The 17802-nt window shown below is 35.5% G+C and overlaps 1 protein-coding gene across 5 annotated transcripts in view; it reads right to left on the bottom strand.

Annotated features, from left to right (window-relative positions):
* C1H8orf34 (chromosome 1 C8orf34 homolog) overlaps positions 1-17802 on the bottom strand; it is a 158063-nt gene that overhangs the window by 102050 nt on the left and 38211 nt on the right. For all 5 annotated transcript variants that reach the window (XM_033055012.2, XM_033055029.2, XM_033055046.2 and 2 more), the window contains one exon: positions 4662-4690. In XM_033055012.2, coding sequence (XP_032910903.1) covers positions 4662-4690 — 29 coding nt within the window. The remainder of the gene's footprint in view (positions 1-4661; positions 4691-17802) is intronic.

Genomic DNA, 17802 nt, shown 5'->3' with positions numbered 1-17802 from the left:
AGGACAAGAACCTCTATTTTGAGAGTCAAATGTAACCCAGGCCCTGGATCTGAGTCACTCAGCCTTGTTCTTTTGATTTTACTTTTGGCAATGTGCCTGTGAGTGCTTTACCACACTCCACTCCCCATACCTCTGTCCAGGTTTGTCCACCACTTGACTAATTCACTTTTACACATTGTTTGTTTGCTGCTATGACCATTGAAAAGAGAATCCATGGCTTCGGATGTTCTAGGATATTTAAACACTGGTGATGGGTTTTCTTTACATGCTTAGAAATACATATTTTGTGTGTCTATTTGGAGCTGTGGCATAGTCAGGTAATGTAGACTAGATGACAGTCACCTCTGGGCACTTGACAAGTGTAACTTGTCACAGGTGTGACAATTGTTGTGAGCTTAGAAAAAATATTATTTCACTTCCTATAATGCCTTAATTACACAAGATGCTTACATTAGTTTAAATATTAACCATCTGGCCCCTTCTGAGGTTTATTCCTGTTATTCTAGCTATTTTTCTCTTCTCTTTCTCCTTAGGATAATTTCTAATAATTGTTAAAAATTGTTCCTGGAACTAGTTAGTTAGAATAACTTGCACTGTCAATCTTGCTAAAAGTTTTCAGTCCCTTAAATGAAAGGGCAAAGCACCTAAAAATTGCCTGTAAGTTTTTCCTAACACTACACACTGCAAAATCAACATATGAATAAGAAAAACATGACTTCTGTGACTGTCCTTGCTAGGTTAATTTCCTTCATAAGCATTTTAGGGATAAAGTAGCACTTTCATACTCAACAGAAATGTAATTTACATTCCATAGTCATGCTTTGCCTCACTTTATCACCTTGCTTTCCTTTTTGAATTGTGTTAGATTAGTACACTATGGTTTCAGCGACCTAATTTATTGTCCTCCTTTCAACTATAAAAGCAGCCTCAGTGAAAACACTAAATGGAGTATCAGAGACAGCTCTACTCAGAACACCAGGATGTTTATTTGGCAGTCTTTCAAAGGCTGCAAAATAGTGACATGAAGTATTCTGTTCTCAAACAAGATTTATAGTTTTGGTTGGTTTTTTTCATATAAACTTTAGAATCTTAATTGATTTCCAATTTATATTCACCATAAGTAACAGAAGAGATTGACAGTGACATTAGTGTGCACAGAAATATTTTCAGGTAGGTATTTAAATCTGCACTAAAATGAAGAGAACTATTTCATGATGCAGTCCAGGTGTCATCCACCTATCCACATCAGTGGCTACCAATTTCACACACTCAAGTTTCCTTTTTGTGGAGAAAAGGAAAAGAAGGGAAAGGTTGACAGCTGATTCTCCTCTTCACGTTGGGCTGAGGTGTTGTTGCTGGATACAACCACTACCCGAGAGCACAACGTTTGTGTATCCATTTATTTACGCATCACTTAAAAAGCTCAATATTCCTATCTTTTTATATGGACTGAGGGAATCTCCACAGTGAGAAATACTTTAGGATGAGAAGAAATTTGTTTATTTTTATGACTCAGGAATAGTTGTTTCCTCTATTTTATTAATTGTAATCTGTTTTCATTTTTGAATACTACATGTAAGAAGAAATAATACCCTAGACAGCATAGAAAAAACCTTTAATGTTAACATTAAGGGTCAAAATCTACTATTAATTTTTAGATCTTCACTTGGGTCTAACTCTGGACTTAAGCGTCTCCCATTATTAGTATTTGAAGTGACTGAAATATATCATTGGGAATTCTATACAAATGCCACAACGTTATGACAGGTCTCACTCTTCAGTGTTTTTCTCTAGTTTTTTTTCAGCCTAGAACTCAATGAATATTAAAATAGGCAAATATCCTACCTCTTCTTTGTTTACATTAAACTCTTCACATTATGCATGGAAGTGTGCAGTTTGCCAAAATCCTTCAATAGTTTCTGTTCAGTGGCAATGAGGGCGAGTCAGTTCAGAAATCTGTATTATATTAAATCTGCAACTTAGTTTTAAAATATGTGCCTGACAAGGCATCCCTTCTTATTTTATTTTCTTACACAGTGTACTTGCAGTGCCGATTTCTGACTTTACATGGCTTCCATGGCATAGAGACAGAGGCTGAATCATCAAGAGAGACAGAACACCAAGCTCTGCAAGCCTGAAGTAAATGAAAAAGAAGGTAGTCTCTAAAATAAATCTAATTTTAGTAATTTTAGAATTTCTTTGGCTTTTTTTTGCAAGGTTACCAGTGAACTCAGAAATTTTAGAAGTCAAACTGAAAGACTCAATATTGACTGAAAGACTAACCTTGTATGGCTGTATTTTTCTACCCCTGTCTTGGACAAAAGTTCTAAGTACTGAAAAAAGCTAATACTAGCAGATATTTGACAAGAATCCATTTTAATTAAACACTCTTTCACAAAAGTGATTCAGATCAAACTGATTCTCCATATCCAAATGCTCAAGGTAACTAAGCAACTAACTAATTAACTGGATTACTTGGAGGAGGAGTTACATCAACCAACAATGCTGATTAAGTACTCCTCTGACAAAGGCAATTAGAGGTTACTGAAGCCAGAGAGAAATAATTTTTTTATAAAAGACAATCAGAAACAAAAATAGGTAAAAAAAAGAGAAACATACACATGCATAATCTAAACCACAGATAAAACACCATAATTATGGGCTCTGTCACAGTCTTAGTTGCCCAAAATATTCCTGTTCATCAGAAAAATAAAGTGAGGAAGGGTATACAGAGGAGTTTTACGTCTCTCATAACATCTGTGTGATTCTGATGTTTCAATAGAATCCAATGCCAAGATTCCATGATTTAGACTCAAGACATGCATCTGAGGAGTTAAATTATTAATCCAAACCACAGATGAATGTGATTTCAAAAATTATTCAGTGCTGCCACAGTTTAGATAAGGAAGCTCTAGTATCACATGTATTGAAAAATTAAAACTTGACTACATTTATATCTGAAAAATAAACATCACCCATGAATGCATTCAGGTGTAATAGAAGCAAATTCTCTTTAATGTTAAAACAACTATTATCAGGTTGTGGTTCTGGCCATTCTTAAAATTTTTAAAACAGACCACGTTTTACATTAATTTAAAATCCTTAAAGTATCAAACAAGAAAGAGAAATGGGAGTTCACTGAAGATCACAGAGATAAAAAAAATTATTCCTGTTCTCGAAATCTATGCTGAAAGCCCGTTGAGTAGTACTGCACAAATTATGCATGCTAAGGAGTTTAACTGTTTGGGGTTTTAGCTATTGTAGAAACAGCTTTTGAGTTCAAAAACATTCAATCTATTAATTGAATGTACATAACCTAATTCCAAGTTTTATTTTAAAAAGTCTACAACCCTCCAGTTTTAAATTATAAAAAATAAAGTATATAGTAACAAAATAACCCTAACCCTTCACTCAAGTTGGATCCTATGGAAATTTCCCAACTATGATCTCCATCTCAGTTTCACATTGAGTAACTAAATTTAAAAAACATTAATGTTTTTGAACAATAAGGTATCATAGCTTTAAAAAAGCCAAACCAACCAGAAATTATTTTCTAAATATATATATGTAAAAAGTATGTGATACCAGGCTCTAGCCTAAATTTTCTTTTTCCTCCATCAAAGAATATATTATACGGTTTTTTCAACAACAATAATATAACAAATTGAGTTCTTCATAATTAATTCTAATTTCTAATTTGGTTTACCACTTATTTCACAGCCCAGTTATGGAAACAGTGGGAAAAATTACACCACAGTTTGGAAATGGCAGCCACAGATGCACTGGTCTGCATGGTAATGTTCATCAGTCTTACCTAACTGCCTGCGTTGGAGAACACAGTGAAAGTATTTTTAATGTACTTGTGTCAGAAGGATTTGTGTCCTCATTTTACCAGCAGAAACAAAAGTTATTTTTTAAAAAAATTATTCTATATTAGGCATTATTTCTGTGTCTTATATACCTTTTGAACTCATTTTCCTGACAGCAATGGTTTCACACCAAGAACACAATGCAAGTTGCTTGGCACTAGAAACACACTGCTACTCACTGCTGGAACAGGAAAGAAAAACTGCTTCTGTTTCCATAGGTATTTAATAAACCTAGTTTGATTACCCTTTCCATGTAGAATTTAATACATCTAGATTAAAAATTCATATTAACTATGTAAGGTATGAAAAATGGCCAGAACAGAACATTTTTGCGTTCAGCAAGGAGGTAAAGACTGATCTTTATGCCTTGTGCATTCCTGAGTAAATCTGAACAGTAAAAATAATTTCTAAATATTCTCACAAATCATATCTGGGAATGCAGAATTCAATTTCATGAATAAAAGGTATTCAAGGCTAAATGTTTCCAAAAGCACACAAAGTAATCCAACAGACTATATTAAACAAAAATGGTGTCAAGATCAAAAGTATTTACATGGTCTCATAAGAATCTCTTAAACTCAGTGACTTTTTTTTTCCCCATACTTGACAGCCCATCCTTGGTCAAGATCTGAATGTATCCACACCTACTGTACTTACCCATATAGCCTTCCATACCCAAACTTCCTCTGAACCCAACAGAACACATACATGTATGCCAGGACAGTAGCATGTGTCTTATCATAATCACCTGTCCCTTTGTACTGTTCATTGGACATCTTTTATCAGTCTTACCTTGTCGAGTTCATCAGAAATAGCAATACCTGAAAACAAAACAGATTAAAAAAAAAATTTAGGAAAATGGTTTCTGTACACGTCTTTTACTCTGGTAAGTAAAAGTAAGGTTAAATTTGAAATCTATACGTACAATTCTCTGCATGCTGCTGTACCATACAACATATCATATTTTGTTCATTTAGTGAAATTGCCTGGAAATAATACACTCTTCATTTTCCTCAGCTGCAATATTATCAAAATTACTTTTCAAAAAAACATGGAAATGAAAATGGCAGATGTGCCAGAAAAGTGACAACAAATTTAAGCATACTTCTATGTGCTTTCTAAAATTAAATCAGCAATATCAGATTTACCAATGGACACCTTATTATGCAAATCTGAGCCTGACCAGCATGCGTACCACATTATGCTGCAATTACAGGGCAATATGCGCATTTTTTTTTTCACAATATAAGGTGGAAATGATCCTATAAAACCAGGCGAGGCTTCAGAGAATAAAGTAAAATTCCTCAATAGAATGCAAAATGTTTCCTAAATCCTCTGACCAAGAACTTTTATATTTGCTCATCTTTTATGCAGATGCCTGCCCAAGGCTTTCCTATGCTTGATTCCATCATGTCATGTTTCAATTATTTCTATTCTGTAGCACATTAAATATGTAGAGTTGGTCTCAGAATTTTAACTTATTACAAACATCAATATATGACAAGGGTTGCTAAAGTAATCATATATATAATGCTACCATGTTGAAAATTCTGATAGATTGGAAGCAATCATCTCCTAGATTCCTATGAGATTTGATAAGAAACATTTCCAGATTAGAACTTCAAAACCCAAAGAAAAGCTTCTCCTGGTGGTGAAAATAAGTGAAGTACCCATACATAGGAAGAACACATACTTGAAAATTGTTTTTTAATTCATATCATGTTTTCAAGACACCTTCTTTGATGAAATGCAAGACATGATATTGCAAAATATGAATTACCAGCTGAGTAGACTTACTCTTTCAAAAATCACATTAAAGAGTAGAGCATTATAAGCTAATAGGTAAGCATATACGTGTATGTCTATACTATTTGGTATACCACAACTACATGAATTCTTTGAGGTTTTTCAGTGTGCTTTTCATCATTAACTCTATTTGGCTAATTCTCAGTTCAGATTAATTCTTTACAACAATTTCTGGTTTTAAAGGAAAAAAGTGCTAAGAGCACTGCAATTATAATTTAAAGACCTCATCAACACATAAGAAATACGATAGGAGTTAAATAAATATTTTACAGTAATTCCATTGTACTGAAATGGATTAAATGTAAAAATATCTGTTTTGACTAATCCTTCTATCCCTCACTACAATTAACCAGTTTTTAATAACTCCAGACTATTATTCAGCCCAGACACACACTAATGCCCATATAATGTAATAACCAAGTTGCATCAACCAAACTAATTTGTTATGAATTTCTTCAATCCCAAATGGACATCTTCTAGAGAGAAGATAATTGCACTCTTGAAGGTAGCAAAAACCTAAACCAAGCTTCTTTTCACCTCATTTTTGAAAACCTGGTTACCATCAACCAGCTCTCCATTACACGAATGCATTTTGCATAAACAAGGTCATTCTAGAACCATATATACTCTCTAAACAGTCAAACAACTTTTTCTCAGCAATTTCCCATAATGTTAATATAGTTAATTTGGTTTTCATACAGGCTTATTTCCCCATGTTGAAGACTGGTACCCTTTTCTTCTGCTTTCACATATCCCTGTTAATGGGTCTTTGTAACTTGGGAGTGGATGGAAGGGCAATTTCATCTTGTGTTGACTTGCCCCTTAAAAACACAAATTTTCAAGTATGGTAAAAGAAAATATCAAAGGCAATCCTGTCACTTCCAAAAATCTGTTCCAAAAAATGCTAAATGTTTTTTACTACCCAATTGTTTACGTTGCCTATCAAAGATCAGTACTAGAAGTAAAAAGTAGCAAATGGAAAAACAGTAGGCACTACTATATGTCTCACTCAAAAAGCTCTACTAACCTCTCTAAAATACATATAAGGTATATAATTTTAGAACCTCCATAATTAAAATGAGTGTGCTTTTAGTAAAATGCTTTGTTTAGGTCCTATTCTCCCTAGAAGTTACTCTAAATTTACAGAAGAGACAACTGAGTAATTGAATTGACCAGAATGCTTCAAACTTCTTCTTTACGGAATTTAAAACAGTACCAAGACACTAAAATGAACTGTATTTTTTAGACAAGCATATAGAGAATTAGTAGCTTCTGAGGACATGCTGTCAAAATAAAATTTTACAAATTTAGAAATCTTTGATCTTTGCAATCACAGAATTAAACCTGGAAGTTCTTTTCAACTCACACTCTCTCTCTAATGTGGCATCAAGAGAAAAGAAAAGGGTTTCTGGGGAAGAAACTTTTTAAGGTGCTTGTTACAGCTATCGTAGCACAGTGATTCCTCTCCAGGTGGCATTTACCATGTCAGTCACACAGACCTTTTTGTTATGTCTTGAGTCTCATTAACAGTACTCTCTTAGTCACTGATAACACAACTCCATTAGCAGACTAGAATAAATAACCCCAAAAAACTTTGGATGTAAAAGCTCTCATTTCATTCCAAGACACTACTGCACCACAGTTGGTGTGTGCCCAACTCTTAAAATTTTCTTCGCAACTACAAAACTCACAGAATGCCTTGGTTGACGTGGAGAGGAGGGGGATTTGCACACTGTGTGCAGTAGACATAAAATCCTAACAGTGACATCTTTTTTTGGGCACAGATGTCAGTGGAGTAATACATAGTACAGTTTTCACAAAGTACCTCCTCAAAAGATTAAAACTCTTGCATAATTAAGAACATTAAAAAAAAAACAACCAAAGAAGCCTTAATCTCAAGTCCTGAGAACAAAACTAGAGACAGTCACAATTATTGTACAGGAGTATTTAAGATTTCTGTTAATTTCTTAACCCTTAGCAGACTCAACTTTTCAGTACTCAAATAGGTTACTATCAGTTATTTTATTTTCAAGTAATACACTGACAATTTAAAATAGCTGAATTTCTATAAAGAAGTGATAACAATGGTTGCTATCTCCAGTTCATGTAATTGCTAGTATCCAGACATCAGCATTTTTCAAAAAGAAAACCCTTTTGTCACTTCTTAGTATATATGACAAAAAGTAATTAATTATGCTCTCTGCACTTTCTATAATTGTTTCATTTACCATATATATATTCTAAATAGGAAAACAGCATTATAAAATCACAGAATACTAAAAGCAAAGGGAAAGCCCATTCCATTAAACTACTAAATGGAAACAACATTGCAGTTTTAAGCAAAATATTCATAGGCATAGCCAAAACGTCTAGCCACTCTAAAAACTTTCAAAACTTTTAATCTGACAATTTAGTCACTTCTTCAGACTGTAACCTTTTCCATCAAAACTTCATCCTAATAACAAAAAATCTCTTAACACCAGAAAAACTGGCACATATGGTTTATTCAACCTTAAATTCTATGGCTTTGTTAGAATAAAAGTTACTATGAGCAACTATTTCTGACTTTTCTCAGCTAAGAGCATTTCAAGCCTGACTCTGCATGATGACGTATGTAGAGAAAGGAAGCTTTAAAGCTGTGTCATCATTGCCCGGCTTCAAGACACCAAGCATCAGATAAGAAGGGGACTGTTAAAACTGCTCTCCTGCCTTTTTTGAGACAAGTCTTCTGATGTCAAAGGTAAATCCTCCAGAAATAAAGGAGTATGCTTTACCTTTTCTCTTACAGAAGTTGTTTCTCACCAACAACGTTTGCCATAGTTTTATATCACAATATGTTTGACAACTATACAATAGACCAACCCCTCTCACCAGAGAAGTTCGCTTCCCACCATCAGCTAAGGCTCATGGACGAGGTTTAACATCACAATTATTTAGGTAGCTAGCTGCCAATTTCATGTCTTTAAAAAAAATCCTCCCTTTTACAAGTAATTACTGAAATTTGATCAGGCATCACAAGTATCCAGTCCACTCAGTTGTCTGGTGAATTACACAGACAAATTCAGGGCACTTGTTTCTACTTTAGGATGTAATAACCCTCTGTGCTATAAGGGTGCTGAACAATGAAATAATTGGCATGAACATGTTTTCCAGAGTCCTTCAGAAATGATCCACAGCCACAACTACTGCCATCTCTGATCAACAACAAATCTGCAGAGGGGCTATTAATGCTAGCACAGCCTCTCTCAACTGGAACACTCATTCTGTCACTAGCTTCGATTTTGAAGAGGACTGAAAGAACAACCTACTGTCTGATTGCAAGAAAGGTTTGGCATGCTATGATTATTTAAAATACATCTAACAAACAATCTAATAATGCAATTTATTAATATTTATTATACTTTAATTACTATTATCATGTCTACTTTTCTATTTTAAGCAGATTGCCTATAAAGTGTATCTCATGCTGTATTAGCCATTTACCTTACAGCTCTTTTATATTTAAAATACTAAATCAGTTGTTTGTCATGCCTCTTAAAATTAGCATGGATTATTAAAACCATTCTTTATATGGCTATCTTAGATTTCTGTTCCCAGTCTTCTATCTCTATGACAATCTGCAGCAGCACAATGGTAAGTATGGAGAAATAAAGATGTAGATCAATGCAGCATTACAGCATCTTCTTTGATGCAAAAGCCACCTCTCAAAACATTGTTATTTACTATTAAAATTATATTTTCATAAAATAAAATCCTTCTGAGTCTAGAATGAGTATCTTCCACAGTACAGGTTTTCTGCTTAGGACATTCTGCTTTATTTCTAGCTTTCCAAGAAATTAACCTTCTTTTTAAAGAAAAGAGAACATTGTTAACAATAATTCCATGAGTCTTGAAAATGCCTTTTGCATATGTACTTCTTAGCAGAAGAGTTTTATTTATCCAACACCTAATGTTTCCACTTAGTGATATTATTTCTCTTTGAAAAGAGATTTTTAGACTTTGATGTTCTCAATACAACAGCATAAAATTAATTTTCAAAACAAAAGACACCACACCAGTTCAGGTCTTCTTGATAAAGAGTTACTGACATCATTTACATGAACTTCTGCAAAGCATTTCACACTGCCCCATACAATATCCTTGTCTTTAATCTGAAGAAACATTACTTTAATAAGTGGATCATTCAGAGGGTTTTTGCTGGATGGTCACAATTCAAAGAACTGTAGTCAGCAGCTCAGTGTCAAAGCGGAAACCAGTGGTGAGTGGCATTCCTCAGGGGATGGTATTGGAAAGGTTTATTATCTTGATTAGTAACATGGACAGTGGCGTCAAGTGCACTCTCAGCACATTTGCTGATGACACTAAGCTGTGTGGTGCAGTTAACATGTTGGAAGGAAGGGATGCCATCCAGTGGGACCGTGTCAGGCCTGAGAGATGGCAGGGGCTGTGCCAGCCTCATGGAAGTTCAGTAAAGCCAAATGCAAGGTCCTACACCTGGGTCAGAAAACTACCAAGCACATGTACAGGCTAGTCAGAGAATGGATTGAGAGCAGCCCTGGGTAGAAGGACTTCTGAGTGTCAGTAAACACGAAGCTTAACATTACTCTGCAATGTGCACCTGCAGCCCAGAACACCCTGCGCTGCATCAAAAGCAGTGTGACCAGCAGGTCAAGGAAGGTGATTCTTGTCCTCTACTCCACTCTTGTGAGACCCTGCCTGAAGCATGCCCAGCTCTGAAGCCCCCAAAAAAGAAGGGAATGGACCTGCTGGAGTAAGTCCAGAGGAGATTCACGAAAGTGCTCAGAGGGCTGGAGCACCTCCCCTATGATGAAGACAGCCTGAGAGCATTGGGCTTGTTCAGCCTGGACAAGACAAGGATCTGGGGAGACCTTATAGCACCTTCCAGCGCCTAAAAAGGGACTACAAAAAGCTGTAGAGGTTCTTTTTACAAGAACATGTAGTGATAGGACAAGGCATTAATAGCTTCAAACTAAAAGAGGCTATGTTTAGATTAGATATTAGGAAGAAATTCTTTATTGTGAAGGTGGTGAAACACTGGAACAGGATGCCCAGAGAAGTTGTGTATATCCCATCCCTGAAAGTGTTCCCAGGTTATGTGGGGTCTGGAGCAACTTGATCTAGTGAAAGGTGTCCCAGGCTCATGAAAAGGGATAACTAAATGGGATAAAAGGGATAACAACTAAATGATCTTTAAGGTCCCTTTAAACTCAAACCATTCTATGAAATGACAAAGCATAAAATGTCTTACTGCTGCATTATTCCTAATCAGCTTTACAGTATCTTAAAATCATATTTTCATATGCTATACACATCTGAAATTACAGATCTGGTGTTCTGGTAAGAATGAAAGTTTTGGAACTTCAGAGATATCTATCACTTTTGCTTTTATTTGTGGTCCATAAATAATTACAGGAAGAAATAACAAAATAAAAAATTATTGAGGGGCTTTTTTAAAATTTGCATTTTTCTAAAGGTACAATGTACACCTGAGAAGACTTATGTGTACCCAATCATAAGGAAAGAAGGTGCTACTACTTTAATGTATGTCAGACTACCATTATTTAACTCAATAGTCAAGGAAATATTTATGCATTTTCCTAAACATCCAGAAGATGGCCACAGAGCTCCCAATAGCCAGTTTTCCTACCTGCCAAACAAAGCTTTCTAGATTTGACACATGGCTTTTGATATTCAAAGTTTAGACATACTAAGACAACCTGAATGCAACTCTGACTAACTTCACAAAATCCATTCTCAGGATCAGTCTAGGCCGGGGAACTTCCGGATGGCTGGACTGTCAGCCTCATAGTGCGTATCACAGATTCTGTAACAAACTCCAGGACAGAAACAGCATTCTTATTCTACCCTTATTAATCCTGCAGCTTTGAGCAGAAAAACAGAAACATTGTATCATGTATCAACTGTCCAGCAGTTCACTGCCCCAAAGCATTCTCCAACTCCAAATCCTCAGGGGAAGCCTGTGTTCTTCTTACTGGTGGGACAGGTCATCTTAGATATACTTGCATCTCCCATGGCAAAACCTTGAGCCACACTGCAGCAGGCAGCACTGTGTGTTCCTGTCCCTGTATGAACCATGTATCAAAAAATGAGGAAAACTGAAACTATTTCACACCATTCTTGGATTATAAAGGACATAAAATGGTTGCACTGGTTGCACCAAACAAATATACCTCCCCCAGAAAAACGACACAAATACCTAAAAATCTCACTCGTTTCTATGTAGGAATTTTAAAATATGTTTGGTGTTGACTGTCATAATAGACATTCTTATAATATTCCTTTACCTACAGAGAGTCATTTTACCAGTTTCAAAATTAGACATATTTCCTCCAGTAGTAACTCAGATTTTCTGTGAAAGCATGTTTAAATGAAACCTCAGAGTTTTTACCAATGAGGGGCATATGTCCTCATATTATTGAGCAACTTTAAACTTTTTGTAGTGGTATCCACAAGTAAAATATTCCTCCCAACACTTGGCCATATTAAAACAAGAGTAACTGTCAATCTTCAAGGCACCACACATCAACATAGAAGCACAATATACATCTTATAGTTACTATCTAGAAAATATGGATTTAATCCCTCTTCCTCATATCAGCTTTAAAAAAGATAAAAAATTTAATCCCTAGCAAAATAATCTTTGCTTTAGACTTGCAGAATATCTATATCCAAATTTCTGAGTGGCTCCAATGGAGAATACAGGTTTCTGGATTAGGTTTAGTGACTAATGAATTACACAAACACAGAGAAATAAAATGCAAAGTATCTAACAAATATTATGTCCCAGAAACTCTCCTAGACCAAGGTCATCTCAGAAGAGAATAATCAAAACTGCAGAACTCTTTAGGGGAAAGTGCATACTGCAATAGGTTGGTTAAGATGGGTAGCGCACAGCATTCAGTAGCCAAGGACAGAATAGTAGCTCACGTTCTGCTGCCCCACAAATTTCAACCCACTTGTACTAAGAACTAGAAAGTTCCATGTCAGAGATGACAGTCTCACAAATCCCAGTTCTGCAATAGTACTAGAGAAACTTTTAGCAAGCCAAATACTAAAGAAAAGGATCAGGCAACCCTAAAAGAGACCCGAAATTTATGGGAGGTTGGATCAGAATGGTAAATACCTTCACAAAGTTGATTAAAATATCTGCAGGAGAAAGATACTTTTAACTAAAGTAGCAGTTATCTCCTGGCTATAAAAACCCCACTTTATAATTGAAGAGTAATATTTATGCTCATATTGCTTCTCTTTCAATTGCAGAAAATATTTTGTATTATTACTCATACATCATACGAAACTGTGAGCAACAGAAGTATCAGATAACAGCTGTAGTACTGAGATAAAATTATCTTCCTTAAAGGTTTGATTGAGCTTATCTAAAAATGTTGATCTCAAAATAAATCACAAGCATTGATCTCACACAGGAATAACATGAATTTAAAGTTCAGACTGAAGAGAAGAAGGGAAAAATCCTCTACATGATGACTAGTCTTGTGGTTCAGTTAGCAGAACACATTTAGGGCTAGATGATCAACTGATAACAGGAAAATCATATTTATAGACTCTACATCAATTTCAGACCAACTATATACAACTGAAAAAAAATACTAACATGTTCTAAAACAATGCCTCTCATAAGGCAATTGACAAAAGTCTAGTTATGTGTCCCAAAGATCTGCATTCAGAGTTATACCATCATGATCACCACCATCACAAATGTCTGGCTTCAATAAATATTAGTGGCATTCAACTGAAGTTCATTTTCCATGACTGGAATGCAAATCATTAATGCTTTCTAACAGTGTAGAATCTTCTAAATGAAACACCATTCTAATGTGTTTGTCAGAGACTACTAAATACGTTCAAGTAGTTCATAATGTATATATACATCTTCTCACATCCCACATACCCGCAGGTTCATCTGCAAAACTGAGGATATGATTTTAGCAGTTTGTTAACATATTGTGATTTTGTTTAGAACTTGTTCTACCCTCCTAGTTATGAGATTTTTACTCTTGTTGCTTATCTTCTTCCCTGTAAAATATAAACAGAACATACACTTTTACTATTTTACTATTTTATATTTTTCTTAAAGAGATAAGATCATGCTTGTCTTTCTTAACATACTTACGAACAACACCAACTTATTCTAACGTTATGGTAAATAACACATACACTGGAGGGACTTGGAGATCTTTCATTCTTAAAGGTATTGAAGAGCCTTGATATATGGCTCTAGGTCAGCCTGTTTGAGCAGTAGTGATAGACCAGGTGCTTCCTAAAGGTCCTTTCCAAACTAATTCAGAATTCTGTGAATTCAGAATCACAGAATTCTGTGATTCCATAATTTATAATGATTTCCAGCAATACCTCCTACTAGATGGAAAACCATGGTTTTCTCATTTCCTGATTACTCCCCTTCAGAATTAGAGAAACAAAATATTTTTCTCCTTTTGATTATATAAAGGTACCATCATTTCTGGGATTCCCTGAAACTGACTTGGATTCATTATTGAATAGTTTTGGCTAATGCTAACTTAAAATGGAAACTGAATTCAAAGCATCATAAATTTATTTCTTCCCCTCTGATTTGAAGTGTACACCTGGCCTAAACAAGAACTCAAACACAAGCAAAATGTCAGTTATCTTCACTAAAAGGCAATTTGTGATTGCAGTAATTTCACGATTATAAGCTGCACCATTTTGACTAAAATTTTGGTCCGAACCCAAAGTGCAGCTTATAATCAGGTGCGGCTTATATACGGACAAAGAACGAAAAGTTGCTGTTTTAGTTTGGAGGACAGGTGTCTGCTGAGAAAGGCAGGAGTTTCTCTTTGAAATGGAGAATGTAAACCCCCTCCCTTCAAATTATTATAATTTTGAAATCAAGGGGCTTTCAGGAAAAGATATGGAAATTAGGAATAACAGTTATTTTCTAGGGAAATTAAAATAGAAATACAGTACTACAAAGAAACAAACTCCAAACCCTGACAAAGTCAGAGTACAACCTGACACCCCGTCAGGCAGGGTGTTGGTAGCAGTCCCATTAAATGGTGGCTGCATCCTCCTGCAGTGACAGATGTGGTTCAGTTGAAGCAGTGCTCCTGTAGAAGGTGCAGTTTCCCTCTGGAGGTCCAGTGGTGATGTGGAGAAATCCAGTTACCCTCTGGAGTCCAGTGGAGAAAGGAGCTCCCTTAGTGTCCCAAAACCTCTGTTTTTATCTTGGTAAGAAAGGCTTGGCTCTCCCTGCTGGCTGGAGCATCTCCCAATAGGATGAAATAGTCACACAGTGGGACTCAATGGCCATTAGCAGAAAATGACTCGCTGGAGGAAGGCTGGGTTGTGAAAAGATAAAGAACAATGCCCTGCCTGGTTTCAATGGATGGCCCATTAGCAGAATATCTGCCATTGAGATAAGGATCACTGCCCCCACCCTCAACAGATGGTAATAGAATAGATACCTTTTATCACACTCTGCATTGTAACGTGCGGCTTATAATCAGGTGCAGCTTATGTATGGTCAAAGAATGAAAAGTTGCTGGCACCCGGAAGTGCGGCTTATACTCAGTGTGGCTTATAATCATGAAATTACTGTACCTATGTCATAGCAGAAGATTTTTTTTCATCAAATGCAGTTACCAGCACCTTCAATATGCACATATTTTCAATATGCACCCTAATCCTTAACTGTTCACATAAAAGATGCAAAGTTGTTCATCAAGTATGCAGACTTCCCACCTAATTACAGCATGATCTCACTGATTTAGTCCTCAATTTTCCCATACTCTAAACTCTCATAATTCACTGGTTTCCATACCTTGTTATCTAATTTTCCATCCTCAGAAAACGAGGGAAGGACAAAGGCATATTCATTAGCAAGATCCTTAGCTATACATACAGATTTTAACTCTGTTTAAAGTCAAACAGGTTAGAATGTGAAATACAAGAGCATACATTTGAAACAGGATGGAACTTTTCTTCCTTAATGTCAGCACAGGAAGAAGGATGACAGCAATAAAGGTAAGAGACATTGCAATAAAAGAAAATTAAGCATGCACAGGGGAAATGCAGTATATTCCTCTAAGTTGCTTTATAAACCAAAATCTTCCCTAAATAGATGACTCGATAGCTCCAAATCCAGTTCAGTGACATACAGCTGATGGAAGAAGCAAACATAATCCAGCTCTCCCATGTGAGTAAGCCTCTGAAAAATAGTATACTTCAATCAGCAAGCTCCACCACACTTGGATGATAATTACAACAATAATCTTCTCCAGACTCTTAAAACTCCTCAGACACTTTTACCTCTGAGTGTGAAGTCACTTGTTGGTTTCCCGGACCTACAAAAGCATAGAATTACTCACTCTTGATGGAGGTTGGGAGAAAGGGTCCAAATTAAAGCAAGTTCAGTTTTAATCACTAAAATTTAATATAGAAGAGACCAGACATCTAAGTGCCCAAGCCTCACCTTCCAAATCTTACAGGCAGTTCTAATTTTGTATGAAGTGCACAAGTTTGTCTCAAAGCAGGTACCTAGACTACATATCAAAAGAAGTAATAGAAACTAGAATTTCATTCACAGGCTGTGTCAACTGCCTAACAGGCAACAAAGTCATGGAAACTTGCTAAGAGATCCAAAACTTATCTTTAAAATATAAACAAATTCCAGGACTTGATGAAAAATTCATTTAACTTCAAACACTTCATTTCATGTATCACTCTTTGCTGTTAAAATATTGAAGGAAAAAGGAGAGGGTGCTGTAAAAAGTCATTAATAGTACATTTATATCATTTGGGCACTTAGCTGTTGAGCCCAGTGTCTGTCCCACACCACTTCAAAATAAGATTGGTATCAAACACAGCACTAAACTCATGGCATGCTTGTAGAAACAAAAACATTAACTAGCCTACCTGAAACAAGGAGAGGTAGAGATGGGATCTTGTGAAGGCTTTTTTAAAATTCACCACATGGGATGTTTGTTTGGGTACGGCACAGTATGAGTATCATGCACCTTATATTTTAAAGTCCTAGACCTTCTATTCATTGAAGTCCCCCTAAGAAATTTCCTATGTGCAATCTACATTCCATCTCTGCAAGAACAATAAAACTAATTTATTTTCAAAGTTTTACCTTTTTCTATTTACAAAATTTTCACATTTTTCATTTTGATTTTTTTAACATTATACTGAAATGTAAGAAATAATAGCAAATATTTTTTAAATTCTTGAAATGAAGTGAAAAATCAGAAGTACAAAACCTGGAAACAAGGACGTGCAGCTTAGAATTAGTCTGATGCAAGTGTTTTAAATGATACCAACAAGAAAAAGAGGTTAAAGGGCCAAATACCTAAAAAAGAATATTAAAAACTATAAGAAAAGATATTATAAATACACTAGAAAATGAGAACAAATTAAAATACAGAATTATTACATCAAAGAGAAGGAAAGCAGGTAAGAGATGATGCAAAGAATTCCCAGTGTCCAATATTTTCCCTGCTTCAGTCTCTACCAAAAAAAAAAAAAAAAAAAGACTGCAACATCTAGTTAACCAACTAGATGCTTAACAATAGTGGTTTTAAGAGGAAAAACTGCAAGTCAGACAAGGGAAGCTAAAAGATATGCTGGTGATTTAGACACATTTAAGTTAGCAGACTCATGAAATTCACTCTAGAGCATTTAACTAACTGAAGAAATCTCTAATCCATTAGCAACTGTCTTTCAGGAACAGAGAGGACAGAAAAGGGCAAATACACATCTTTGAAATAGAAAAAGGGAAGATGTGGGGAACTACAAACCACCAAGCCTAAATCAGACAACAGCAAGAATCATAGACAAAACTGTTAAATAATATATCAACATCTAATGGAATAGAAAGGCGATAAGAAAGAGCTGACATGAATTTATCAAGAATGGATCACATCAAATTAGTCTAATTTCATTCTCAACTGGGAAACTTGCCTAGTGGGTAAGAGGAAGAAGTAGATGCAAAATGTAAGACTACTATCCTAGATGATACTTCAGTGAAAAAAAGTTTGGGAATTACAATCTACGTGAAAACACTGCAAGGTAGAAAAACATCTGGTGA

The sequence above is a fragment of the Catharus ustulatus genome, chromosome 1, assembly GCF_009819885.2.
Source record: "Catharus ustulatus isolate bCatUst1 chromosome 1, bCatUst1.pri.v2, whole genome shotgun sequence".
Lineage (NCBI taxonomy): Eukaryota > Metazoa > Chordata > Aves > Passeriformes > Turdidae > Catharus > Catharus ustulatus.
The sequence above is the reverse complement of the archived record's forward strand: the minus strand, read 5'-3'. Positions and strand labels throughout refer to the sequence as shown.